Source organism: Citrus sinensis, chromosome 7 (assembly GCF_022201045.2).
Source record: "Citrus sinensis cultivar Valencia sweet orange chromosome 7, DVS_A1.0, whole genome shotgun sequence".
NCBI classification, from domain to species: Eukaryota; Viridiplantae; Streptophyta; class Magnoliopsida; order Sapindales; family Rutaceae; genus Citrus; species Citrus sinensis.
The window spans coordinates 5,418,300-5,436,597 of record NC_068562.1 but is presented as its reverse complement, the minus strand read 5'-3'; the positions used below and the strand labels follow the sequence as shown (position 1 = coordinate 5,436,597).

Below are 18,298 nucleotides of genomic sequence, written 5' to 3'. Positions count from 1 at the left end.
CAGTATTCATCACAAAGTTAGAAGCATTTAAAAAGAGGAAAAGAAAAAAAAAAAAAAAAAAGATATTTCTTCTTTTTGGTGTCACGCAATTACTGTTTTGCAGGAATCATGCATCAACAAACATCTTTATCCCTCGAGCAAAGCAGATTCTTCAATGCTCTTTTTCGGTTTCAATGGAGGGCCCACAAAATACTTGCAACAACATCACCACCATTCTCATATAATTTTTCGAGGTGTCGGTGCAGGACCAAAGTGAAAAAACATATGAACTTTATCGAAAAAAGTAACACAGAACCCAAACAGTCCGATTCCGTTCCCTCAACGGCTTTTAACATTAAAAGCTGAAACCAGCCACTGGGTTAAAGCTAATGGTTACAATCCAAACCCCAACACTATATTGTGAAAGTTAATTTTTTTTTTCTTAATCTGGGTGGAAATAATTTTTTAAAAAAATATAAATGAAATAAATTTTTCTTAAATATTAAAAAAGATTAAATATTTTTTTAAAATATAAGCAGAATAAAATTTTTTAAAAATACTAGATAGGATTAAAATCTGAGGTAAGCATTAGGTTCACTAACTAAAAAAAACATTAAGCTGAAACCTGGAAAATAGGCAAATAAAAAGAAAAAAAAAATTTGATAAAACTGTAGTAAGTGACCCCAAGTTTAACGGTACAAAATCTTTAAGCTTAGTTTGTCCCACTTGGGTCCCATGAAAATGACGGAAACCACAAAGTCGAGGTTCACAGGTGTCCATATGAAGATGCCTTAGAGCATTGACAGAAAGATAGATGGAGGGAGTGATGATACATGTGATAATGGCCGCTGCTTTTTGCTGTTGCCATTGATTGTCTTTTTTTTTTTTCTTATTTCTTGGTTATTGGTTTGGTTTTCGCTATCACTCATATATAGGGCGACGAAGTTATTTTGATCTGGGAGGCCCTGAGCTTTCAGAAAATGAAGTTTCAGTACAAGAGTAATGATTACCACCAGCCTCAAAGAAATGGAGCTCTTGCTGGGCTGTTGGTGCTTCTTTTTCCAGTTTTATTGCCTAGTTTGTTCAGCCCATTAAGCCATGCCTCGCCTTCTATGTTCTCGGTATGTTCATTCTTTCAAAATTATTGTTATTTTTTTCATGAGAAATATTTTTTCTTTTTTTCATCATTATTTGAATGTTCCCGATCAAGGTTTTATTTCATTTCATTTTTTCTTTTTTGTTCTCCCGTTGTTGGAGTTTCGGAAATAATGTTCCTATTGATGTTTGCGTTTTTATTGCAAGATTACAGTCTAATTAGTTTCTAGTGAAGTGATACGAGGAAAAAATGGAGGAGTAGTGAAAGTTACTAAAAATAAGCAAATGTCAAGACAAATGGCGGGGGAATTGGTGCATTTTTGTAGTTAAATTTCAAATTAGTCAGAAAATGTGGCGAGTTAAGTTTTGGTGATTATTATGTCTGCTGTGAATCTGGTTCATGTGGGGGATTTATGAGTTTTATGCTTGACTCAGAGCTCTTAATACTATTCTCTATGAAGTGGTGCTTGGCATGCGTGGCTCAATGTTATCTGGAAGACTGCCTAAGTGACCTTAGCTGGAGGAATTTTTTTTTTTTCCAAACCCTGCAGTTGCCGTAGATTTATTCTCCATATCTGGAAACTAAGATGATAAGAAGTGACTGCTGTTAGCTTAAATGGTCGGTGATGCAACCTTATTTGTCATCAAATTGATTAATTATGTGAATACCAAATTAGGCGCTTGTTTATTGTTAGGTCCAGTCTCAGCTTACTGAGATCAAGATGACCAAGATAGCAATAATGAGACCCATTACTTCATCACTTTGGAAACTGTTTTCCCTCAGAAAATCCTGTAGGCATCTGGATTCTGGAACTCCCTCGATAACACTGAGTTAGATTGGTCCCTGTCCTCATGGGATGGAAAAGACAATAAGGTCATTTGGGTAAAACTCAGCATTGATTGAAAATAATTGCTTCTTATTCCTTGTAAAACATCTTTGCATATAGACCTTAATAAGGTAAATCTGTTGTGGGATATTGATAGCTTATTATGCGGAAAGCTATATGCACATTCCCATGGATTGCTTTCCATTCACTTAAGTCACATGCCACTTTTAGACTGAGATGAGTTCATATGCAGCAATACATGCTTACGGATATGCTGTATTTAATCTGGTACAGTGAGTGTATAATCGAACCTTTGTGGAAAGTACTTTTATTTAGTTATTGATTTGTTTACTGCAGGAATGGAATGGTCCAAAACCTAGGCACCTGCCTCTGCTCAAGAGTGCTTTGCAACACCAGAAAGTGAGTATCGTTATATTGAGCAGATGTGCCTCAAACTTTTGTATGCAAATGTTGTATATTTTGTCTTTCTATACTGTTGACTTCTTCATGCTATTCTAGTTTAAGGGTTTTGTTTATGAATAAATCAGAACTTATTGTAGACAGCTATAAACATGGACAAAGATAACTTGCATGATGGTAACAATGGCAGTCAACATTGAATCACACTGGAAGCTAGTTTCCTTCTCAAAACCAATTGACGTCTGGGAGTCTCTGCATATAAGTGGGTTAGATTGAAGGTGGAACCTTGCTTCGTGGGTGCAAAACAAGGCAAGGTTATATGGGGTAGTATTTTTGCTCTTAACATTTGCAATATGAACATTTCACTTCATACTTGTTGGAAATCATATGGACATACAGAAGTTCACATGCTTGTACTTTTTGCTGGTAATGCTATTTGGATAACCTCCAAAGTAGAACGCAATGTTTGAGATGGGGAAATTGGTATGCATCGGAAAGTACCTGTAATCATGCTATAATTTGTGCTTTTCATTGTTTTTCTTTGTTATGCAGGAACCAAATGCTCCTAAGCCTAGGCACTTACCTCTGTTCAAGAGTGCTTTACAGCGCCCAAGTGTAAGCAGCAATCTGTCACTACAATCCATGTTTTCTTTGTAACTTTCTGTTTCGCAAGTTGTAAAACCCCAGTTTGATTTCCTTTGTATTTTATTCAGGCAAATGCCAAGCAGTCTGATCTCTGGCTACCTTTGGCCAACCAAGGATGGAGATCATGTGCTCAATCTGCAAATAATCCTTGTAAGTGCAAGAAATAATACTACGCATAAGTTGTTTCTTCTGTAATTTTCAATAGATGCCATGCAGAGTATGGAACTTAAGAGTTTCTATTTTCTCTTGCTTAAGTATCTTCTACCTTCTTACTTTTCTCCCAAGGTTATTCTTGTTCATGCTTCTAATTTTTGTTGGATGGACTCATCCATTGTTTGAAGCAGCATTACCTCAGAAATCTCAAGGATACATTCAGGTATTTCTTGATGGAGGGTTAAACCAGCAGAGAATGGGGGTAGGTACTTCAAGATTATTGTTTAAAATTTGCCTAAATATCTAGTGGTGCCAAGATGCTATATCATGAAATTTCTACTATTCTTTTTGAACAAATTTTGCCGTCACTCAAACGCTGATTCTTCTTTTCTTCATAACAAGTGATGATTTTCAAGTTCTTTTCTTTGTAGATATGTGATGCAGTTGCTGTTACAAAAATTCTGAATGCAACACTTGTGATCCCATATCTTGAAGTAAATCCTGTTTGGCAGGATTCAAGGTAATTCTTTCCAGAAGTAACCTTTACCTTCTTTTTTCTTATCTATTTGTGTATAAATCTCCTTGGATCTTGAGGAAGAGATTTTTCTGATGTTCCTTTATTTTCCCTTGCAGTTCCTTCATGGATATATATGATGTCGATCACTTTATTAATGTATTAAAAGATGATATTTCTATTGTCAAAGAACTTCCTAATGAGTTTTCTTGGAGCACAAGGGAGTATTATGCCACTGCTATTCGTGCCACCAGAATCAAGACAGCACCAGTTCATGCTTCAGCTAACTGGTACCTAGAGAATGTCTTGCCTGTACTCCAGAGGTTGGTTACCTGAAACTGTTGATTTCAATATGGAGTAATTGCAGTACCAAGTTCTCTACTGATCCTTTCTGTTTGCCTTACATTTTTTTCAAGATTTAAAAAATGTACTAGTTCTGATAATTCTTCTTTTGGATAGTTAAATTAAGCTGAGCATTATGGGGTTGAAACAATATTTGAAAGATTTGATATTCGCATTACTTTAGTTCCACAATGTTAAACCTTTTCAATTTTTGAGATGAGCTTAGTTCTGGGGTTATTTTGAAATTTAGCTGGTTAGCTTAAGAATTCCTGATATTTTAATTACTTTTACATGGTCCAGTTATGGGGTTGCTGCAATTTCCCCATTCTCTCACCGTCTGACGTTTGACAACTTGCCGATGGACATTCAACGATTACGTTGTAAAGCAAACTTCCAAGCATTGATTTTTGTACCTCATATCAGAGCACTTGGAGATGCCCTTGTCAGTCGCCTAAGGTATCCTTCAATAAAAAATAGAGGACTTGATGATGTCCATCTGGAGGAAACCGCTTATACAAATAAAATACAAGAGCCACTGAAATTTGTCGTGCTACACCTTCGGTTTGATAAGGTATGACCCAAAGCTATTAGTGTTTCAGAGAATCCAATTCTTGTTGGTTTGGGTTGGGTTAAATTTGAGGTGTTTTACCATGTAGTATTTAAGCTCATTAAAAGTCAGAAAAACCAGTGATTCAGATTCTTTAGAAAATGCTTCTTTTAATTTTTAATTTTGCATCTTTGCTTTGTGCTTGATTCAAGAATCGGAGTGCTGAAAACTCAGGGATGGAAGTTTGACATCGATTATAAATTTATTTGCTTACATTGTAACGTTATCTGTCCTTAAAATAGTTTTTGGGCCTGCCTAGTTCTTTAGATAATTTTTGAGTCCATTCCAAGTAATGAATTGTTCTCTTCATATATATGACATCCATCAGACTAAGTGGATGTAATTGATTATTCTCATGGAGAAAAAAATTCACTTAATGTAATTGGCTAACATGTAATTCGCTCATCAGGTTGTAAGATATATCTGACCCTATGCTCTTTACATGTGATTATGCAGGACATGGCGGCTCATTCTGCTTGTGATTTTGGTGGGGGCAAAGCTGAAAAACTAGCTCTGGCCAAGTACCGGCAAATGATTTGGCAGGGAAGGGTTCTGAATTCCCAGTTCACTGACGAAGAGTTGAGGAGTCAGGGGCGTTGCCCATTGACCCCAGAAGAGATTGGTTTGCTACTTGCAGCATTGGGGTTTGACAAGAGTACTCGTCTTTATCTTGCCTCCCACAAGGTCAATTTCCTATTAACATTGGCTGTTAGAGAAGTGTTTTGCTTCCAAGATTTGATTCATTAAGATCACTATTTTCAGGTATATGGTGGAGAAGCTAGGATTTCTGCTTTACGAAGATTGTTTCCACTAATGGAAGATAAAAAGAGCCTTGCTTCTTCTGAAGAAAGAGCAGGGGTTAAGGGAAAGGCTTCATTGTTAGCTGCACTGGATTACTATGTTAGCATGCACAGCAACATTTTCATCTCTGCTTCCCCAGGAAATATGCACAATGCATTGGTGAGTAATATTACCAATTTTTAAGAGAACTTTTTAATGCATCTTAATTTGGCATCACAAAATCAAATGCTATGTTCAGTCTGGGAAAAGCTGTGCTTTGCTCTGCAAATATATTGTGGTTATTGCCCATCCAAATCCATTCAGGTTAAAGAAAATAACTTTGAATACTGTATTTTATAATGAGCCAAAGCAATGGTTTATTTTTGATGCAGCTCAAGTGAAAAATTGGGATTTAGTCATTAATTAGTGGTGACAGAGATGGGAAATGTGAAGTTAGAACTTTTGAGAATCATTAACCATATATTTATACTTTGAATTATTGTTAACTATATTTGGAATAATATTTAATGATTCTTATGCTTTTTAAGGACTATTATCTGATGTCAAACTTGTATGTGAAAACTAGGCTGCATAAGCCCAAATTATTATTAAAAGGACTTTGTTATTGCCTAAAATCAAAATTCATTTAAAAAATAATAAGAAATATTTTTAATAGTAAATGTAATACATTCATAAACTGTAGTTTGCTTAGGATTCCCCAGAGAAATAAAATGAATTTGTGATGATAACAGATGGGACACCGAACTTATGAGAACTTGAAGACTATAAAGCCGAACATGGCATTGCTGGGCCAACTCTTCTTGAACAAAAGCCTTAGTTGGTCAGAGTTTCAGCAGGCAGTGGTTGAAGGACACGAAAACAGACAAGGGCAGATTAGAATAAGAAAACCAAAACAGTCTATATACACGTATCCTGCTCCTGACTGCATGTGTCACGGTTAAGGTGCTGAGGGATATGAGTGGCTTTTTTTATGAGCCTATTTGGCTCCACATTTATTTATGACTTTCAGTATTGGTACTATAAATAAGCAGTCATGCAACTTTACCTATTATTAGTACAATCTTGTATGTAATTGCTCGTGAAGTGTATTGGAGGTGGAAAATAATTCAGGGACAGGCTTGGTTCCGTAAACATCTTCTGGGTCTTTTAGAGGTTATTGAGTTGCTTTTGCCGAACAGACCTACATTGTAATGTATCATTCAATATTACACGTCTTTTTTCATCTCTCGCTGTTTGTAAAGCTCAACACACAATCTGTCCTTTTTGTGTCAAAAGTAATTTGCCAGAAACTGCTCATGCTCTGATGAAAAAGATGCCATAAGAATAGATACTGAAAGCTGACTATTGCTATAAAGTCATAACGGAAGAACCTCTCAATAAAGAATTGCTACCACTACAGTGTTGATGGTAGTATCTCGTGAATTCCTATTTTGTCAGGATACTACAGTAATCCATTAAATCCTGTCAAGCTAAGTCTCTGATCTTCTGTAGAAACAAACAAAAATGATAAGTATGATGCTGTGTAAAACTGTGTATTTCTGCAATTTCTCAAATCATTTAACTGTACGAGGACTGCAGTCAGTGGCCTAAGGCCACACATTTATAAATGTGATAAATGATACAAGTTGAACAGCTGAAAAATTGTGTAATCTATTGTCTCGCCAGTACTCTGCAATTTCTTGACAGAAGAATCTGATGGCACCAATCACTAAGATAACAGTGAGAACATGTACAATGTATGACACATCTTCAAAAACCAGAGCCCCAGTTCAATTTTCCGGACAGAGGTTAGCAATTCACAGGTGCAAGTAGAATAGTACATCAGCTACCCTAATTACTCTCACTAACACCAGATGTTGCACTGCGTGTTGATGGAATCTGGCCGTCTTTCTTTTCCTTTTCAGCAGTTGAAGATACATTCCCATTTCGGTTTGCAGTAGTCAGTTCCTTCACCACTGGTTGAGAGGAAGGCATTCCTTCCTCAATAGGAAGCGTTCTCTTTGAGCCCTCCAACGCGACACCAAGAACTATATTTTCTTCCAAGGCAGGCCTTGATACCGGTGGTTGTGTTGAAGGCAACTTGTTGCTTTCCTGTTTTGATTCCTGTAATCCGCCTGCTTTGTCAGAGCCACCTGATGAGGAAATGGAAGGATTATCAATCTTGCTGTTCTGCGTTGCGTTTCCCTGACCTACAACCTTGGGCTGCTTGCTGTCAGATACCTTTCTGTCTTTGGTTGGGTTATCAGAAGTTGATCCCAAAACTTTGGGTTCAGAACTTGAAATTTCAGCAACCTTAGATTTTGTCTTGGGGAAAGATTTTGATGTTGATTTAACCGTTACTTTATCAGCAACCTTAGGATCAGACATGTGCGCTGCTGCACCATTCTTGTCCTCTCTTGTGTCAGAATTTGGTGTTTCTGGGATCTTGGCATCTGCCTTTGAGTCTGACTTTGATGACACACTGACTTTAGAATCTGCTTTCATGTCAGGTGTAAGCCGAGGTGTGGTCTTACCATCTTGCTCTCCACTTGAGCGTGATGGGCGAGTTTGAGATTTTGTTTTATCTTCTCCATTGATTCTGTAAGGTGGTTCAATCAATAGCAAAGGACGGTTAGATGCCCCTCCACCCCGGTTGTATATTGTATCTGCAAATGGAACATTTTCCAAGTCGGCATCACTAAATATTTTCTGCACGGTGCGGATTGGTGTGGCTAGTCGGGCTCTGTGATGGCTGATAACTCTAAGAAGATCCAACAGTATAGCTTCCTGTTTCATCAGAAATCAAAAACTTCATAATGAGCTAATCAGGTATGATCGAATATAAGTGCAATGGTGCCCTCAAATTGACAAGGAATGGTCAACTAAAATTATCAAAGCTCTTTCAGAAACCAAAAGATATAATTTGGATATGACAATCACAGCCCCAATACCTAAACAGAAAACTTGTAATCAAACAAATCAGTCATTTGAAACATAAATTATACACAATTTCTAAATGGGATACCTCTGATTGCCTTCATTTGAATATACTGGAAAAAAGAAAAGATCTGGTATGGAGAATATCAAATCCTATGACCTGTTTCCTAAATTTCTTATCAATAAAAGTTGTGTAATAGTGTTCCCAAAAGAAACTGGAAGCATATTGACAAGGGTCTCCGATAAAACTCATAGGAAGCTAAGACTTGAACCGTTGAATTGTACTTTAAGCCAAAATAAATAAATAAATCCACAAACTTTCTTTCACATTTAATCTGTAGGTTACTGGCTCACCCAAGAAGAATATGCCAGTCAATAACAAGTCTCCTTAAAAGTAGAATGTGTCCAAATCTGGAAGCAAATTAGCACTTCCCTTGAGACCATAAGAAATTCTTGCAACCAATAGCATCATGTACTTTAAACATTAACACTAACCACCTGTTACAATGCTTGCCAATTGAAATACCTCAGCCAACCACCCAAAAATTTGAAAACATAAATAAAACCCACAACCAGATTAAATTTCTCGCACTCTACAATGGTGCTTTTAGGAAAGGCATTTGTATAATTATGTGCTACTATTTATTAGAGATAAACAAACACCACAGGAAACTTGGGCAAATAATCACAGATTTTTAATTTTTATCTAGCAAAATTATATCCCTTTAAAACTAGAATCCATCAGACAGTCAGACTGACCATATTTGTCATTAAGAGTAGAGATGGCCAACCGAACGGGCGGGACAAGGCACAACATGCCACAACAAAGCACGCGTCCGTACAGCACGGCACGGCATGAGCACACTTTGACAAGACACACGGTACGTCATAGCACGCACAGAGACTAGGCCAGACTTAGATTTCAGGCATGCTGGCCTTGAAAGCACGGGAAAATTTAAGACAGGCCAAAGCACAGTACATGAAAAGCCCACAAATAGCATGCTTCAAATTTCATAACGTAATTTCAATTGAATTACACTAATATATTCTTTAAATAAACGTAATTGAATTTACAACATTAAATCTAATTATATTTTGGTCTATGTCAATTTTCAATTGAGTTGAATTTGTACCCCTTCCTTTTTTATTTTTCATGTCTAGGATTTAATATACTTGAAATCAATGAATTCCCTTCCAATAAAATTTAATGGAAAATATTGTAATTTGACTCATTTTTATATTTATTATAATTTATATTTTTTAAAAATTGAATGATTGAACTTTCAATGCCCGATTTAAATATTTGTATATATTATATAAACATAAATTTGCTTGGCCAGTGATTAAAATGTTGAGGTGTAGGAGGCAGTTCAATACCCATTGTTGTTAAATTTGAATTTCTTTTTTTTTTTTTGTATAGTAAAGGCAACAGCCGAACTCAATTAAATAAAAAAAAGAAAAGAAAAAGCATTGGGTTCTTGCCCGGCACAGCCCACGGCCCGGCACAGCCCACATGGGCCGGTGCTAGTACCCTCATGGGCATGGTCCATTGGGCATCTCTAATTAAGAGGTAGAACTAATAAAGTGACAAAGCCTACCTTGACACACAGATACTCTTCATGGTGTGAGGTCTTCACAAAACAGGACACCAAGATCTGTAAAATACCACAAATAAATATAACAAATACACATAAGTCTTTATAAAGCAATCAATAATAAGGACACAATATTATAGAGAATTTCTAACTAAACACGTTAATAAGCTAAAAATATATGTTAGTGCTGCTTTGGAGATGTGCTATCCATGTTGATGATGAAAAGTAGAAGATTAGATTGTGCAGAAGCAGAACCTTCTATTCTCCACAACAACTATCGGATGCAATCTAGAAAAGATGTGAACTACAGGAAGATATTAAAAGCTTGTGGCGAATAGAATTATCACTTTCCAAGATTAAGACATTTAACACTAACCAACAGAGCTTGATTTTCAGGATTGATATTGTCCAGAAATACTCTTCTATGCAATCTCTGCTGCTCCACTTGAGGATTCTTAGCCAAGACTTTACGCATGTCAGCAACAATACTCTGCGGAGAGAAACGGCCCGCAAAAATTTATTACAAAACAGGTATCCTAGCACAATTTAATGACTCAAAAAGCACTTGGCATCATGAAAGTGTATACAAGCTAGATAACTCCTTACATTAATCTTATGAACATCCAAGTGACTAATAGCTAGGTGAGTTTTAATACGCCAATGGGATTTTTGGCTGAGATTTCTCACAACATTCACTGTAAACTTATGGTTTGGAATATGAACAGCTTCACGATCTTCACCCCTTACAATCGTTGGTGACCACCAGCCCACATGCTGCAGGAAGTAGAAAAACATCAAGAGCCTCAAAAGAACATACCTAGTAAACTATCATTCACTCTTCGTGGAACCCAGAAAAACAAAAACAGCTTATCTTTACTGAAGCACAGATGTATCACATTAATACCAAACCATATAAAACATACATCCTGAAACATCTGTTTACAACACAACAATTGTAAATGAGGAATTCAACCTCAAATACGAACCTCAACGGTACCAGACACTTCATAGCCTTCAATCTTTGTTTGTATCCATTCATTCAGAACAAAAGGCCTAGTTGCATGAATCATCGCACTTGAGAGAAAGTTTGTGAATATCTAAAATAATGGAAACAGATGTCAAGCTTTGAAGGTCAAAAAAGCTAAAATTAAAATGACTCTACATGGAAAAAAAAAAAAAAAAACTACCTCGCGACCAGCAAGAGTCAGCAATACTGTACCAAGACCTCCAGCTGTAAGCCACTTCTGGGTAGAGAAACCAAGCAACTCCATGAAAAGTGAAGCAGATGCAACCCAGACAGCAGAATATACGGCTTTCCCTGCAAATTGGAAACCCATCTGCCAAAATGCAGGAAAAAAAAAATTTGTAAACATTGCTACGAAAAATTCAGTTTAAATAATTGCCAAGCATTTCGAGCTGTCTAACCAAGAACATAAATAAAAAAGAAACATCATCCTCTCTGTTTCATATACTTGTTAACCAGTCAATGAAATTACATAAGATAGATACATCATCTTATTATTAACCAGTCAATAAAATTACACATGATAAACATATCAACAGTGACAACAGATGGCTGTAAAAATGTCCCAGGGCCTGAAGATCATAATGAGGATAAAGCCTATGACAGTTGAGATGATCTACTGTCTGTGATAAACAGTGTTGAATGATTGAACTAATATAATCTAATCACAAAAGGTCTCAAGGACGATGCACCCATACTCATTACATGTGATGACAACTGCAGAGTCCAAAGAGGAAGAAAGGTTGAAATGGTTTTAGAGTTTAAATACTTTGTTAGGCACTCGCACCTTAGCTTAAGCTTTTAAGTTAGTTGGTTACTTGAAACATAGGTAACTAGTAAGTAAAGACCTCGAATGCTTTAAATACTAAAGAGTATCACCAAAATAATAATGTACATAAAAAGAAAGGTAATTAAATCAATTTAGATTATGTAAAAAGTCTTGATTTGTACATTTCTTGCATCACCAGAGTCAGTAGTCTCCATGAAGAATTTCTGTGCTTGTTGAATCAGGCTGCACAAGAAAAATTAGCCATGATTAGTGATCATGAAGCAACAGTAAATACTCCAACCACAATAAAATAAAATGAAATTTTTTCTTAATTAGCTATTTAGAAATCAGTCATATGAAGCAGATTTATTTATAAACAGTAGCAGATATTTTACTTTAACCCAAAAAAAAAAAAAAGCAGAAGGAAATGGTACAAGAACAAAATTAGGATATGAAGAATCCCAGAGAAATTTAGGACCCCAGTGGTTTGTTGTGTAAAGCTGAGGCAGAGAGTTGAGACCACTTCTTTACTCATTGCCCTACAGCTTTAAAGTTGTGTGGCTAATAGAGGCAGCTAGATGAGAGTTGTTCCTGAGTTGTGTTTGTGTTTATTTGCGGACAAATTTTGTGCTTTTGGTGTCTTAGAAGAGGCCAACGTCTGGGGTTGATGTTTGGTAAGAAAAATTTTGAAGCAATTCGGAAGGAAAGGAATATGAGAATAGTTGACATGCTAGAGATGAGGAGACAAGATCCCTGGGAGACAGAATTCATTATTTGGCATTAGGTGTCCGTGACCAGATAATTTCCGAATTCTTCTTCCTTCTTTCACTCTGGAGATGGCGGGCTGTTCTGCATTACAATTGGATGTTGGATATCTATAGGGCAGATAATCTAGATACTTTTGAGCAAGAGACATTGAGATGGAATCCCTACTTTTGTACCTTTTTGATAAAAATTGAAATATACAAAGTTTTTTATCAAAGAAAAATACTGCTAAAGCCAAAAACCCCACAAGCGACCTATCTAATTATTCCGTAATGTTCTTATAGTAAACTCACAATGACTCTAATCAAGTCATTTCATGAAAATCAGAAGGGAAAACAAAGCATACTCACCTCGATAAACAGTAGGCAAATGCTAGAACAGTTGACAAGGATCTAACAAAGTTTAAAAGGCGATGCTTAACAACCTCACCAGCTTCTGTAGGTAGAACTACAGGATCCAGTGCTCTGCAAGACATAAATATCTTATTAGTATTCTAATTAAGAAAATCGGACACTAGAATGTTACATAGAAGAATAAAGTATCCACAGCACACAAATAAAATGTCACCCAAACCTGCAAATTAATATTGCTCCCGTCCAGAGCATCAGAGGCTGAATATAAGATGTCATGACATGGTGAGTTTTGCTCTTTTTCCAACTATTATCACTCTTCTGCAAAATATCACAGTTATGAGCGAATAATTATAGAACAAGTCAAACTAACTCAGATCAGAGGGTCTAAAAGGAAGGAACTGAGTAAATGATACAAGGATGAAAATTTAAACAAAGTGCACATGCCTTGAGGAGAAGATTCCTGCTCTGACGCATAAGTGGCCCAAGACCCCATGTGGCAAAAACAATAATAGCTATCCCTGGAACCAATTTAAGTGCTTGAGGACTACATTGTAAAGCATTATATGACCTGCATGATACAAAATTATCAATCTTTACAATGTATGCCAAGATAGAGCACTAAATATAAACAATGTCAACAGTTACACCATCAAGTTCCATACACTTATGAACACAAAAAAATGAACTTAATATTAACAAATTGCACATCAGTGATATTATTGTAACTTCTACAAACATAAGGACGTATTTAAACGTCATTCCTTATAAAATATCACGTGATGTTGATTTTCAATTTGTTTCTTTTAAAAAAAATATTATTTATGTATTTATTTTTCAATCTACAATATGCAGACCTAGATCTAGCTGGAAGACTGTAACACATGTTCACAGATTGACGACCATGATGAAACCACACAAGACTACGAGACATCGAATCTGTTGCTCAATAGATGGAATTGCCTAGGCACAGTACTTGCAAATATATCCCAAAGTATGTGCAATGCACAACTTAAAGAACCATCTTAACATCAACTACATCAGTCTTCAATCTGCTACCTCCAAGTCCGATTCGATTATTTAATATGTTCACAATCACATATTACCAATACATAAATCAATCACTTTCTTTTTTTTTTTTTTTTGGGGGGGGGGGGGGGGGGGAATCTTTATGCCAATAATACACTATATTTACCCCTGTTATGTGCTTCCAATCAAGTAGATGTAATTGAACCCATGCATTGCAGAAAAAGTAATGAAAGGAGCAGTACGATTACAAATGATATGTTTGCACAAAACAATTAGTCCAATGAGGAAAATGTGGCCCTGTGTGGAAATGCATGCACAACAATGCACAATTATGTAAGCATAACAAAAGAAAGAAATTTACTTAGTAAATGCCATTGAAGCAGCTTTCATGCCTGGAAGTTGACATGCTTGACCTGGTAAAGGAGAAAAATGGCACCTAATTCTATTGCTTCTGTAAGGTATAGGATTTATCTGACTGTATGGACTGCCTGAAAGGTTAAAACTTCGAAAATCTTGCGGCCAAAACTGTAAAATAGAAAGACATTTCCAAGCTTTGTCAAAAGGTTAACAAAATTTCCATAACAATATAAGAGAGAAACAGAGTAAATTCCAGCATATCTGCACAAAGTACTACAAACATGACAAGTATAGACTAATAGGATATAATTTCCTTCTGACAAAAAGTCCTCAGGTGTTCTATCTTTTTACTATATGAAATCACAATCATAATCCCCCTATACGGCATAGAAAGATATAATCCAACAAAGTACCATAATGTTAACAAGTATTCTTAGCTATGATCATACGAACAATTAACAGAACCCCTATTCATCTATAAAGTATATTTTTATGAGGCAAATAACAGCTTTGTTTCTGTAAGAATGACAATATATACAAGCAAAGAGATGGGATATCATTGAAACTTTTGGCTGGGAAATTGCTATCACATCTCACCATGAGGTCATAAAGCATCAGTAACCTAGGTCTCACCAGAAAGGACCCCTAAGCGAAACAATAATGTAATGAATGCTAGATATATAACAGAAGGATTAGTGCGAAAAAAACATACAAGCTACATATGTCTGCATTTAAAATAATGATCCCATATCCACCATTATTAATCACTTGCTGCAAAACTTAAAGGACACCACCCAATTTAAATGAAAAAACACTGATTCTGGCATTTGCAACTGAAAAACATACCGAAGCACGGGATGTAAGGGTGGCACTAAGTAAATGTGATTTCCCTCTTCCCATAACATTCTAAAAAATAAATAAAAAAATCAGGACACAAATGCAACCCAAAAAAAAAACAAAGGATATGATTTTTGTACCTTGAACTGTTTCTTGAAGACCTGGTTCCTGCAAAGTCCCAAGTCATGGGACAACTGCAAAGAACCAGCGGAAGCCATGGCTGGATTGATACCAATAAGTAAGATGGTATCACTAGTAGCATAAGATCATAATGCTATTCTTTAACAGTTGAACTGAACAAACAGGATTTGACTACCTTGCGACTTCAGAAACTGGAGCACAAGAATTAAAATTTATCCATCGTGGACAGATACAAATGTTAGCTTTGAAACTTTCTAGACAAATTCAATTCATCATTCCTGATTATTAAAAAGCTGAATTGGAACAGACGCTGACATTGAAAGTATGTAATCATTTAAAGAAAATTAACTAGTAACTTTGTCAAGTTTCATTTCAGAATGAGAATCATCTTTTCTCAGTAAATTACTTTGAACATAGCCTTTACCTCACATAAGGACAAAAAATTAACTTTATTTGTTGTGAAACCCTAAAAATGTAATTCAATATCAAATTTTTCATTATTTTCCAATTCATCAGTTAAATGCAACTCTCCTAAATGCCTATAACTTTCCATCAGTTGACTCACTGAAGAAAATGTTAAATTAAAACAAACAAAACATAGATTTTTAAATGGTAAACATAGATTTTTCCCCCCCAAAAAAATTGAATCATTTAGATATAAAAAAAAAGTAATGTAACGATAGAAATTTCTTCGAATAATGGGAAAAAATGCTAAACTGAATAGAATAATTTCATATGAATAAGATTTACCTTGCAATCAAAAGGGTGACGATGGAGCAGAGAATTTCAAGCCTCTATTCCAATGAAGCTTCCTGCAATTCCACCCTTTTTTATTGGCAAATTATTTATTAATTTTTGTATGGACTAGGGAGGCGCCGCTCATTGAGAAAGAGAGAAAGATAACCTGTATCGCGAAGTAATTGCCAATCATATGTACATACTTCCAAATCATTTACAATAGTGGTGATTACTAGGCCACGTGGACTGCCACGTTAGAAAACGTACCACATCAGCTTATTTTAATTATTTCCGAAATCATTTTCTTAAATAATAATAATAATAATAAAAGTAAACTCTCCGTCCGGTTTTCCGGAAATGGAAAAAGTCTCATTTTTGTTTGCCTTTAATTTGAAAAATAAAATGGTAAAAAATAAATAATAAAGCTGTTGCGTCCAAAGGAACAAGAAAAACGACGTCTTAGCACTCACACAGGCCGCAGACACAGGAGCGAGATGGGAGATTTGGAGAAGATGAAAAACGAGGCGTTGGAGATAATAGGGCAATTCGAGAATCTGCCTCGTTTGGTTGTATTCGATCTCGATTACACTCTCTGGCCTTTCTATTGGTACGTGCTTATTTTTTTTTTTAAAAAAAAAAAATCCTTTTTTTGTTCTCAAATATACAATTGATTCAAGTGAAATGCAATTTGATTCTGTGTAATTTGGTTGAATTTCAGTGAGTGTTGCTGCGAAGATGAAATCCCGTATCTGTATCCGCATGCTAAAGGAATATTAGAAGCATTAAAGGAGAAAGTAATCCATGTGGCTGTTGCTTCAAGATCACCAACTCCTGACATAGCCAAAACATTTCTTCATAAATTGGGTATCCACTCCATGTTTGTGCCCATGGTGCGCCTCTCATGTTGCATAATGTGTATCATATTCTTCCTTTTCTTCTTTTCAATTTCTGCGTTTATTCTTTTTGTTGATCTCTTCTGTTTTATGTTGCTGCTGCTTATGTAGGTTGTGATTTATATGTATACAAAAGACTCATCAAATGCATCTTCTTCTGAAAGCACTTGCGCTATTTTCCATTTTCACCCAAAACGGTCTTGTGGTATTTTTATGTTCCAACAAGTGATGATTGAAATGTTTCAAAATAGGCATTCAATGCTGGATCTCAACAGTTCTAAAAACACTCACAAATAACAAATAAAATGCTCTCTTACATGTTTGATGTGAATACATTAAAATTTTGGAAGGCCTCATTCCAATTTTTAAGAGTTTGACGTCTGGTTATAGGCAAAAAATGCAATCAAACTATTGTCTCATATTCAGCATGCTTTTTTCGGTCCGATCAAGTAACTGTTCGAGGGAATGCAGGAGATCTTCTCTAGTTGGTCTCACAAAACTGACCATTTCCGGAGGATCCACCGAAACACTGGTGTACCCTTTAGTTCAATGCTCTTCTTTGATGATGAAAACAGGAACATTGAAGCGGTACCTTCGCTTCCTTTCCAGCTCTTTATTTTCATCTTGTTTCTTTTTTCACTTTTAGCTTGTGCAAATATTAGGAGATATTGAATTATCAGTGTCTTAGAATGCCTTGTAGCGAAGGAGGAGTTTACTGCTTGGCATGGTTGGAACTGAAATTTTGTGTTATTATCTAATCCTGTAGAGTATTTTTTGCAGGTATCAATAATGGGTGTAACAAGTATTTTGGTTGATAATGGGATAAATCTTGATGCCTTGAGGCAAGGATTTTCTGAATTTTCTCAGAAGTCGGGTTCCTTAAGCACTAGCAGAAGTGATTAATTGTTAACTGTAGTCTGGAGGCTATGATACTATTTTTTGGGAAATACCATTAAATTCAATACTGTAACAGTGTGATTTTTTATTGCTGCACCATTCATACTATCACACTATAACTTTGAGTATTTCTGATGGCAATAAAAACTTCTCAATTCATTCTGTTGCAACAGAAACTTTACTTTTGGCAGTCTTTTTTTTTTTTTTTTTAATTTTTGGTTGAACAATATATTCTCCAGCAATCATTTTTAAGTTTGGCATGGGAAACACTTGATCGCTACTTTGCACTGTGGGAATACTATATGACTTCAGTCTCTCTCGATGTTTCACAATCTTACACAGATCAGACTTTATACGCTGAAGAAGCAGAGTCTTAAGATTTTAGTGCTCCCCTACATTTTATCAAGCTTCAGGTTACTTATAATTTGACTTTTAATTGTCTTATCTCTCAAGCCGAAGATTGGTACTTGTGTGCCAATGATCGGTCAACTGGCTCATATACTTGCTCGATGACAGCCATTTTTCTATATATCGCGAGGTATCCATCCCAAGGCAGCCTTAGATGATAAATTTTGCTCGTTGCCAAATTAACAGGGAAAAAAAA

The 18,298-nt window shown here is 35.8% G+C and overlaps 3 protein-coding genes across 8 annotated transcripts; 2 read left to right on the top strand and 1 right to left on the bottom strand.

Moving 5' to 3' along the window:
* Window positions 1-591: 591 nt before the first annotated feature.
* On the top strand, window positions 592-6,605 carry LOC102610817 (O-fucosyltransferase 39). Its single transcript, XM_006466243.4, has 11 exons — window positions 592-1,100; window positions 2,259-2,321; window positions 2,874-2,936; window positions 3,035-3,116; window positions 3,311-3,381; window positions 3,551-3,639; window positions 3,753-3,956; window positions 4,276-4,546; window positions 5,039-5,266; window positions 5,345-5,542; window positions 6,115-6,605. The coding sequence occupies exons 1-11, from the start codon at window positions 960-962 to the stop codon at window positions 6,322-6,324; spliced, it is 1,620 nt and encodes a 539-aa protein (XP_006466306.2). The 5' UTR covers window positions 592-959; the 3' UTR covers window positions 6,325-6,605.
* Window positions 6,606-6,896: 291 nt separating this feature from the next.
* Window positions 6,897-16,084, bottom strand: LOC102611122 (mechanosensitive ion channel protein 2, chloroplastic). 5 transcript variants are annotated; one of them, XM_006466244.4, is made up of 14 exons: window positions 15,917-16,084; window positions 15,166-15,357; window positions 15,035-15,094; window positions 14,193-14,356; window positions 13,250-13,373; window positions 13,026-13,123; window positions 12,803-12,916; window positions 11,870-11,930; window positions 11,082-11,231; window positions 10,881-10,991; window positions 10,501-10,668; window positions 10,271-10,384; window positions 9,898-9,954; window positions 6,897-8,149 (listed from the first exon to the last, which is right to left on the bottom strand). In XM_006466244.4, the coding sequence occupies exons 2-14, from the start codon at window positions 15,241-15,243 to the stop codon at window positions 7,214-7,216; spliced, it is 2,235 nt and encodes a 744-aa protein (XP_006466307.2). In that variant the 5' UTR covers window positions 15,244-15,357; window positions 15,917-16,084; the 3' UTR covers window positions 6,897-7,213. The 5 variants fall into 5 exon arrangements, with proteins under 5 accessions (XP_006466307.2, XP_006466308.2, XP_006466309.2 ...); XM_006466245.4 differs by having other exon boundaries at window positions 15,166-15,245; window positions 15,917-16,080; XM_006466246.4 differs by lacking the exon at window positions 15,035-15,094.
* Window positions 16,085-16,234: 150 nt separating this feature from the next.
* LOC102612212 (uncharacterized) lies at window positions 16,235-17,875 on the top strand. 2 transcript variants are annotated; one of them, XM_006466249.4, is made up of 4 exons: window positions 16,243-16,511; window positions 16,623-16,794; window positions 17,269-17,385; window positions 17,578-17,875. In XM_006466249.4, the coding sequence occupies exons 1-4, from the start codon at window positions 16,399-16,401 to the stop codon at window positions 17,698-17,700; spliced, it is 525 nt and encodes a 174-aa protein (XP_006466312.2). In that variant the 5' UTR covers window positions 16,243-16,398; the 3' UTR covers window positions 17,701-17,875. The 2 variants fall into 2 exon arrangements, with proteins under 2 accessions (XP_006466313.2, XP_006466312.2); XM_006466250.4 differs by lacking the exons at window positions 17,269-17,385; window positions 17,578-17,875 and adding an exon at window positions 16,909-17,181 and having other exon boundaries at window positions 16,235-16,511.
* The last annotated feature ends 423 nt before the right edge of the window (window positions 17,876-18,298 follow it).

Bases quoted from the DNA above. Each gene is read 5' to 3' on its own strand.
- LOC102610817 (XM_006466243.4), top strand. From the start codon at position 960: ATGAAGTTTCAGTACAAGAGTAATGATTACCACCAGCCTCAAAGAAAT. The intron at 2,937-3,034 runs GTAAGCAGCAAT...TATTTTATTCAG, and splicing joins GTGCTTTACAGCGCCCAAGT to GCAAATGCCAAGCAGTCTGA. The intron at 3,117-3,310 runs GTAAGTGCAAGA...TGTTTGAAGCAG, and splicing joins TCAATCTGCAAATAATCCTT to CATTACCTCAGAAATCTCAA.
- LOC102611122 (XM_006466244.4), bottom strand. From the start codon at position 15,243: ATGGCTTCCGCTGGTTCTTTGCAGTTGTCCCATGACTTGGGACTTTGC. The intron at 11,931-12,802 runs GTGAGTATGCTT...TTTCTTGTGCAG, and splicing joins TTTGCCTACTGTTTATCGAG to CCTGATTCAACAAGCACAGA. The intron at 11,232-11,869 runs GTACAAATCAAG...GCATTTTGGCAG, and splicing joins ACTCTGGTGATGCAAGAAAT to ATGGGTTTCCAATTTGCAGG.
- LOC102612212 (XM_006466249.4), top strand. From the start codon at position 16,399: ATGGGAGATTTGGAGAAGATGAAAAACGAGGCGTTGGAGATAATAGGG. The intron at 16,512-16,622 runs GTACGTGCTTAT...GTTGAATTTCAG, and splicing joins ACTCTCTGGCCTTTCTATTG to TGAGTGTTGCTGCGAAGATG. The intron at 17,386-17,577 runs GTACCTTCGCTT...TATTTTTTGCAG, and splicing joins AAAACAGGAACATTGAAGCG to GTATCAATAATGGGTGTAAC.